At 40.3% G+C, this 9,498-nt stretch overlaps 1 protein-coding gene across 1 annotated transcript in view; it reads left to right on the top strand.

Moving 5' to 3' along the window:
* hbp1 (HMG-box transcription factor 1) overlaps positions 1 to 9,498 on the top strand; it is a 51,715-nt gene that overhangs the window by 2,988 nt on the left and 39,229 nt on the right. The window contains exons 2-3 of the mRNA XM_034176291.1: positions 1,743 to 1,900; positions 1,993 to 2,173. Of these exons, the coding sequence (XP_034032182.1) occupies positions 1,828 to 1,900; positions 1,993 to 2,173 (254 nt within the window). The 5' untranslated portion in view covers positions 1,743 to 1,827. The remainder of the gene's footprint in view (positions 1 to 1,742; positions 1,901 to 1,992; positions 2,174 to 9,498) is intronic.

Genomic DNA, 9,498 nt, shown 5'->3' with positions numbered 1-9,498 from the left:
AAAGGCCGTCTCAAGGCACCTCACATAGAACAGTTTAACATAAAAAATTTAAATAAATAAAAATTAAAAAATTCAAATACATAATTAAAAACAGAAGTAAAAGAATAAAACAGATAAACAAATAAAAACTATTCATAAGAAAGAATAAAAATAGGCTTTAAATCTTGACTTAAAAATGTCCACGGACTTCAACTGCCTCACGGTCACAGGAAGACCATTCCACAGAGCGGGTGCATGATAAGAAAAAGCACTTTGACCCACTGACATAGAAAACCTGTAAAGCCTACTTTTAGTACACAAAAAATTCACAAGGGGAATCGATAAGGAATCAGACGGATAAGCGGAATCGATAATGGTATCGATAAGATTTTAATCGACATCGATACCCATCCCTACCCACGAGCCACCCCTTTATATATTACTAAGTTTATAGTACCCGCTGCTGTGAACATGATGACACCTAGTTCACAGCCCAAATATGGGCTTCATATTGGCTGTTCCTTTGTCGTCGACTGAACGATCCGCCCTGCCTTCACTACGCATGCATCATTTTGGAGCTCAGCAACATCATTTCTGAGCGTCACCTCATTTCTTCTTAAAACTGCACTCCACTCATCATCTAGCTCAGCGACAGATATTTGAAGCTTTTGTACAATAATCATTTCCAAATAAACTCAGCATGATTTCATAATAAAAGACAGAGGAAGCAATCAGAGTGCCACAGTACCAGGTCAGACTCTGACGTGGTGCGGCGCCTACGTCATTTCAGAGTGTCAATAACAACTCACTGATTGTCGCCCAGTTTTCTGCTTAAAACGGCCTTGTTTCTGCTTAAAACTGACTTTAGAATTATTTAAGAGGTTTTACCTTGTCATCTGATGGTTAATAATCACATTATTCCCTTTGATCACTTTGGGCGGAGAGAGTCACTCTCAGATGTGTTGCTGTGGTCCCAAATGACACATGCACAGTGGAGGCTCGGGGGACCATTTGGTCTGCGACATCAGGTCTGTATAGAAAACTTATGGGTCACATCACGCAGGCTTTGTCCAGTATATATGCAGTCTGTTTTTAATAATCATGTATAGAATTATTTGCAAATGGGAATTCTTTTGCAAGGGATTCCAGTATCTTGACAAGGATAAATAGTTTGGAGATGGTCCTGTAAATGTTTAAAGTTTTCAGGTCACACTGATAAAAACAAACAAACAAAAAACAACATAGGCTGGTTTATAGTACATATGAGTGGAATTTTGTTAGTCTATGTAGAGAGGCTAAAAACATGTCAAAAAATAAAATAGGATGCAAGCTACAGGAATTAATGCTTTCAAACCTTCAGAACATGGTAATATTGTAGTGTTTAAAAGTTTGATGTCTTTATGCACATGTGAGTCTGTCATCACTGATTAAACTGATTGAATTAACATAACATCAATTTCACAATAAAGCATAATTGAATTTTCATGTGTGGTGTTGAGAGAATTGAATAGGGAACCAAAGGCAACAAAGTGCATGTTAAAACAATCAAATATTTATTTTGTGTGTGTGTGTGTGTGTGAGAGTTAACAATATATGGAAGAAGCTCAATGCTATTTTTTCATCTCTAGCTAGTTCAATAGTCTTCCAGAATTTCAAAGGGTTGTTTTGGGTTTTGGTGAGAAAATTATCAGCTTTGGCTTTTCTAATTGCAGCCTCACTCTGACTGTGAAAGTGCTATTCTTGTCTGTCTTGCTTTAAACCAGATGGTGTGGAATAACACGATGATGGAAGCTGAGTAAACTGACCCGCAGCGTGTTAACATAGAGGAGGTAGACCAACATTGTGACAATGGATAATGCCTTTAACCCAGTGAAGTGTTGTGAGGACCTGCCGTCCTCACCTGGGTGCCACATGGATTATGGTAAAAAGCCAAAACGTCGATTAGTCACATGGACATGTATGCAAACTGTGTCTTCACATTTCTAGTGACTTCCTTTTTCTCTCCCTGTCTAGATGACATGCCAGAGTTACAGGAGGTGGAGGAGGACCAGAGATCTCTAAGTTTGTTTCACGTTGGAGCTGGAGTGTCTCACCAGGAACTCAGCAGCTCCCCCAGCACCAACTGGCTCACTGAGCTGGCTAACATTGCCACCAGTCCTCAGAGTCCTCTGCTGAAGGATGCACCACATAAGAGGTTTGCACAAAGACTTGTCTGAATTAAGCTTAAGCCATCAGGTGTGAAGAGCGAATAAATGTCTAGGATTTATTCTTGGTGATATTGGTGTAAGGAAAAGCTGATGGCACATGCAATAGGTCAGTGTTACAAACTGGGTTGCTTTTTGTCTACAAATGTAATAAGGCTTTAATTTGGCCATCAAGTGAAATTCTTGTACTTTGCCAATCAACATATTTTTCTCTATGCTTCCTTTGTAACCTGTGGTGTATTCAGGAAATGAAATAAAACAAAAAAATTAAATACAGTAAAAATGCCTAAAACATCATCATCACAAACTGGATACTCTCTCTCACTGGACAAAAGCAAAAGTCCCATTGTTTTTGTATGGCTTTCCATGTAATAAACATCATGGATTTTCACTCATCAGACACAGAGTCTCGCCACCATCGGAGTGTCCTTCCAGTAAAACTAGTCACATGTACCCAACAGAGCAGGGTGTGCTCCGTCGCAACAGAGCCAATTTGAGGAAAGTGAGTACTGTATTTCCTTAATTAAAAGCCCAGGCATTTATTTTTTTAAAACTGTGCTCAGACCCGGCCCCTTAGGGTGGTTCTCAACAGTATGCCAAAAATAAAAATGCAACTTTCTTAAGGTGCTTCCTGACAAAATTGGTCATCTTGATGAGAAAATGTTGTGTACAAAATGTTATTTCGATACGACTACTCTAACCACTGCCGCACTCGGGGTGGAAATGACAATGGTTGAGCATATTGGTGCAAATCACAACAGTAATGTACCTGTTCACAAATGAAATGCAAATAGAAATAACAATGTTTTCTCCTTTAACTGACCACACAGGAGAGATAAAAAAACATTACATGTCACTGTCCACCTATTTGGTGTAAACAGAATGGGGAGTGGGATTTGGTTCTGATTTACTTTTCCTCCGGGAACTGACATCGATGCCAATCAACAATTTACAGCAGGTATTGGTGCTGCTGTTCATCCTTCATTAGGGTCTGATTGTAATCCTGGATAACTGCAACTCCTCCCTCAGCAAAATCATTGACAACAGCATTGTTATCCAGGACCTGCTGTGATGACTGGAATAATGGGTCATCTTCCCACTCTGAGGGGTCCTTGATGAGGGAAGTCCATGTTGATGTTGAATGCCTCAAAAATGTGACCCGAGGCAGATGTAACAAAATCTGCCACTAATGAACTAATGTTTCCAGTCCATAACTCAAAATGTCACTCGCATATCACAAAAAACACGGCCGGGCTGCAGTGGTTAATACTTTTCAAATCTCATGAAATTTCACCCAGTTTATTTTTACCCCTAGAGGAACCAAAAAAATTAGAGCCCGACTGATATATCGGCCGGCCGATATTATCGGCCGATATGAGCCCCTTTCAAAGTACTCACTATCGGCCGAAATTTTGCCGATAGAGCGCCGATAATTTCTCATAAACCGAACAGTTACTGAAAGAATGTTTGTGTTGGCAATGTAAAATGTTCTTGCACTGTTTGTCCAGTAGATGGAGTGCTGACTCATTCAACTGAGAGCTGCTTACACCCCTGCTTAAATGTGTTCATCACTGTCCCCCGTAGTTCGCCGTCACACTGCACTGATCGCCTGACAAAAGCATACAAGTACTATAACTTTGCGATTACATTCACCCCACATTTCTCCCGTTTCAGTTCAACTCAGTTTGATTAACTCAGTTTATGTAGTAATGTGTCAAATGTGCTTCATTGCGTCGGTCACGCTTTTTATTAAGCCCACGTTGTATAGACCTTATTTCTAGCATGAAAAACTTTCGTTTACTGCTAAGAGGTGGAAACATTCAGATTCACTGGTCGTCCGGAAGGGTTCTGGGAATTACTGCCATTCGCCATTAACCCTCTGGGACCAATGCCGTTGTATACGACGGCTGGGACCAAGCTTTACTAAATTGTAAATAATTTTTTAATGATATGAGATAGAAACTTACTTTTTTCTTTTTTTGCTGAAAAGTTAACTCCACTGACTTTCGATCCACCATCGGCCAGCTTGGTACTCCTCATAGAAGATGTGTGATGGCGTGTGCAATGTAAGTGTCCAGTCGGAATTGGTTCTTCGTCACATGGTTTTCCAAAATCCAATCGTAGGGCAGATTTACCTCACGTGATATGGTAAAGATCGTTTTCAGGAGTGATATCTTACTAGTTTGCCCGTTTAATAGCCCCCTGACTGCTCCAGTTGCATTTTTGCATTTTTTTGAACTTGAAAATTCTTCTGTTATAAAATTAATCAATATGAGGACAAAGCTTCAGCTTTTAGCTTTATACCTTTTTTGTTAAGGGTCCAAAAAAGAACATTTTATTCATCAAAAAAAAAAAAATCGGCTCATTTATCGGCTATCGGCAAATCAGCCGATTTATCGATTATCTGTATTTTTTTTCATCCAAATATCGTTATCGGCATCGCCCTCAAAAAATCCATATCGGTCGGGCTCTTAAAAAATGAAGACGCACCTTCTAAAAGTGTAAGCTTGTTTTTCGGGACCACCTTACAGCGCCTAAATGAGGCAGGCCTTCATTCAAAGCTGGTGATTATTAACAAAATGCTGCTTGCTGCCTGCACTATAATATGGTTTAAAGTTTCACACACATCCCTGGGTGTGGTGAAACAATAACAACCGCTTTAGATCAAAGCCTTCTGTGTCCGTGCTAACCCTCTCCGCAGCCTGACCACCTGCTAAACAACGGAGACCACAAAGGCTGCGATTTGTCACTTTTACGGTTTCACTGCTTCCTCTCCCATCATATTTCACAAGTTTTTGCAGTGCGCCCACTGATTACGTTTTGATCATGGATCAAATACATTTGGCAGAAGTCTGCAAATATGACCAACTTTACAACATGGAGTCTAAAAACTACAAAGATACTCAAACGACCTGCAATTCATGGAGCGAAATTGCAGGTACCGTAAAATTGGTTTGGAGGTTGATGATTGTATAAAGAGTGGAGCTCATTGAGGGACAAATTGATCCAGAAAAAGCTGCTGTTCCTGTGGTAAATTGCAGTAAGACGGCCACCAATGAGACAGAGAACTTTAAAGGGCCATGCGCGCGTCAATGTCATTGCATGGCCATGGAGTTACAGAGTTGTAGAAGCATAAATCAGGCTTTAGGATTTCAAGGTACCACTCCGCAGCTGGCTTAGAAAAAAGAGTAACTCAACCAAATGTAATCCTTTTAATGTACATAATGCCCGGCGCTCATTTAGAGCAGGTGTTTATTTTTTTTCAATTAAATGAGGCAGGCCCCTATTCAAGGCCAGATGCTTAATCAAGGAAATGCCTAAGCCTAATTGGTGCTGGGGATTCCCTGTAGATTGTTCATCACCTCCTGACTGTAACTGATCCATTACATACATACAGTGGTGGGCACAACTAACCAAAAAATTAGCTTCGATAACAGATAATCAGCTAACTGAAAAGTGATCTTTCGTAAAGCTAAACAAATAAGCCGCCCAAAAATTACCGGAAGCTACAGATAACCGATAACTTCCAGTGTTGAAGTACACTTGCAACTACTAATAAGCTGATTTTGAGTTTTAACACCACAGTCGCTTCTGGTAGCATCAAAAGTGACTACAGACCCAAACAATGAGTCAGCACTTCTGTCTTTGTGTGCCCTGCCCACTACTGGAAGCTCCTGTTTATTATATAGCTTCCAGCAGCAAAGCAGCTGAGAGGATCAGCTCAAATATCTACTCAGTAACAGTGTAGCCGTGAGGCGGAGGTCTTGGAAAATAAAGCAGTGCTGACTTGTGGTTTGGTTTATAAATAAAATTAATACTGATAGAATAACTCCATTAATGTCAATTCTGTCATTTTTACAAAATTAAAATATAACATGTATCTTTTAATGTTTAATAATGCACTAACCTCTGAAGTTTTGTAACAAACACAGATAGATGGGAAAGGGATTATGGGTAAAATGTGCCTCCGCTAACACTGATTGGTTGACTCATTCATTCTGTGTAAACCAACACGTTAATGTGAGGTGTGTCGAGTGTTGGTGTTTACAGATAAATGTGCGTTTGTAAAATATGCCTTTTTTTATTTGTAAAAAAAGGCATTTTCAAAAAAAAAGCCAAGTTGTAATTAGATAACCATCTGATATAACCGGTGTCAAAATAAATAGAATCCTGCAATGATCTACTGGTGCCCAGATGTTCAGTACTTAAGCTGGGCTTACACTGGGCGAGTTTTGGCCCTTTTTCAGCTGATTTTTCACTCGTGTGAGAATTTTTTTGGATTGTGCCGAGTTTCAGCTTAATCGTGCGTCCTGCATCGTGTAGTATACATGGAGTAACGAGCTGCATTTAACCTCTCACAACCACCTCCTGATCAGCAATCGTATGGTTGGATGAAAAGCAAACCTGTTTGATATTCTGGTCAGCCATTGTGAGGGTATCCCGCTGCTGAAGCGCTACAAGCGTCCAACCTCTCGCATTGTGCATGTGCAAACACTGATGCAGAATTGGAGAGAGCATAAACAGTGATCATCTCTTTGGGAGAGCAGCTTCTGTTTCTTTTCCCCCCCTTTCTTCAACTCATGTAAAGTCTTTGATGTCTCCCATCGAGAGTTTTTGTAAAAATAAGAAATGTAAGTAAAGTTTGAAAAAAACAAAATAAAAGCTTCTGTTTACGTTTTGCTTCTGGAAACACAAGTTTTTTTTGTAAGCAGTCAGATTGCATCAGAGCATCGGGCTGTATAGTGTGAGAACATAATTCGTGCGCTCTACACTTTTACACTGTGCGGTTTTGTCGTACAGTTTGAGCTGGAGCCGAGTACAATAATTGAAAATATCGTACAGTGTCTGCCCAGCTTTAGGATGAATACTGCCATGAACACTACTGGCCAATAGATAGCAGTAGAGACCGTGAAAACCTGCCAAAACAAAATTCCAGATAATCTATGTCTGCTACGTTTAAGATGGGTGGAATTTAATAAACGCAAACTGAATTTCAGACACCTTATATATATATATATATATATATATATATATATATATATATATATATATATATATATATATATATATATTCATCATAGTACAGAAACAGCATTAGTGAAGGTTACAAATGATCTTCTTATGGCCTCAGACAGTGGACTCATCGCTGTGCTTGTTCTGTTAGACCTCAGTGCTGCTTTTGATACTGTTGACCATAAAATTTTATTACAGAGATTAGAGCATGCCATAGGTATTAAAGGCACTGCGCTGCAGTGGTTTGAATCATATTTATCTAATAGATTACAATTTGTTCATGTAAATGGGGAATCGTCTTCACAGACTAAGGTTAATTATGGAGTTCCACAAGGTTCTGTGCTAGGACCAATTTTATTCACTTTATACATGCTTCCCTTAGGCAGTATTATTAGACGGCATTGCTTAAATTTTCATTGTTACGCAGATGATACCCAGCTTTATCTATCCATGAAGCCAGAGGACACACACCAATTAGCTAAACTGCAGGATTGTCTTACAGACATAAAGACATGGATGACCTCTAATTTCCTGCTTTTAAACTCAGATAAAACTGAAGTTATTGTACTTGGCCCCACAAATCTTAGAAACATGGTGTCTAACCAGATCCTTACTCTGGATGGCATTACCCTGACCTCTAGTAATACTGTGAGAAATCTTGGAGTCATTTTTGATCAGGATATGTCATTCAAAGCGCATATTAAACAAATATATAGGACTGCTTTTTTGCATTTCAATTCAATCAATCAATTTTTTTTTATATAGCGCCAAATCACAACAAACAGTTGCCCCAAGGCGCTTTATATTGTAAGGCAAGGCCATACAATAATTATGTAAAACCCCAACGGTCAAAACGACCCCCTGTGAGCAAGCACTTGGCTACAGTGGGAAGGAAAAACTCCCTTTTAACAGGAAGAAACCTCCAGCAGAACCAGGCTCAGGGAGGGGCAGTCTTCTGCTGGGACTGGTTGGGGCTGAGGGAGAGAACCAGGAAAAAGACATGCTGTGGAGGGGAGCAGAGATCGATCACTAATGATTAAATGCAGAGTGGTGCATACAGAGCAAAAAGAGAAAGAAACAGTGCATCATGGGAACCCCCCCACAGTCTACGTCTAAAGCAGCATAACCAAGGGATGGTCCAGGGTCACCTGATCCAGCCCTAACTATAAGCCTTAGCGAAAAGGAAAGTTTTAAGCCTAATCTTAAAAGTAGAGAGGGTGTCTGTCTCCCTGATCTGAATTGGGAGCTGGTTCCACAGGAGAGGAGCCTGAAAGCTGAAGGCTCTGCCTCCCATTCTACTCTTACAAACCCTAGGAACAACAAGTAAGCCTGCAGTCTGAGAGCGAAGCGCTCTATTGGGGTGATATGGTACTATGAGGTCCCTAAGATAAGATGGGACCTGATTATTCAAAACCTTATAAGTAAGAAGAAGAATTTTAAATTCTATTCTAGAATTAACAGGAAGCCAATGAAGAGAGGCCAATATGGGTGAGATATGCTCTCTCCCTCTACGCATTTACGCAATATCTCTAAAATTAGAAAGGTCTTGTCTCAGAGTGATGCTGAAAAACTAATTCATGCATTTATTTCCTCTAGGCTGGACTATTGTAATTCATTATTATCAGGTTGTCCTAAAAGTTCCCTGAAAAGCCTTCAGTTAATTCAAAATGCTGCAGCTAGAGTACTAGCGGGGACTAGAAGGAGAGAGCATATCTCACCCGTATTGGCCTCTCTTCATTGGCTTCCTGTTAATTCTAGAGTAGAATTTAAAATTCTTCTTCTTACTTATAAGGTTTTGAATAATCAGGTCCCATCTTATCTTAGGGACCTCATAGTACCATATCACCCCAATAGAGCGCTTCGCTCTTTGACTGCAGGCTTACTTGTAGTTCCTAGGGTTTGTAAGAGTAGAATGGGAGGCAGAGCCTTCAGCTTTCAGGCTCCTCTCCTGTGGAACCAGCTCCCAATTCGGATCAGGGAGACAGACACCCTCTCTACTTTTAAGATTAGGCTTAAAACTTTCCTTTTTGCTAAAGCTTATAGTTAGGGCTGGATCAGTTGACCCTGAACCATCCCTTAGTTATGCTGCTATAGACTTAGACTGCTGGGGGGTTCCCATGATGCACTGAGTGTTTCTTTCTCTTTTTGCTCTGTATGCACCACTCTGCATTTAATCATTAGTGATTGATCTCTGCTCCCCTCCACAGCATGTCTTTTTCTTGGTTCTCTCCCTCAGCCCCAACCAGTCCCAGCAGAAGACTGCCCCTCCCTGAGCCTGGTTCTGCTGGAGGTTTCTTCCTGT

This window comes from Thalassophryne amazonica, chromosome 8 (assembly GCF_902500255.1).
Source record: "Thalassophryne amazonica chromosome 8, fThaAma1.1, whole genome shotgun sequence".
Lineage (NCBI taxonomy): Eukaryota > Metazoa > Chordata > Actinopteri > Batrachoidiformes > Batrachoididae > Thalassophryne > Thalassophryne amazonica.
This window is presented reverse-complemented; position numbering and strand designations above follow the sequence as displayed.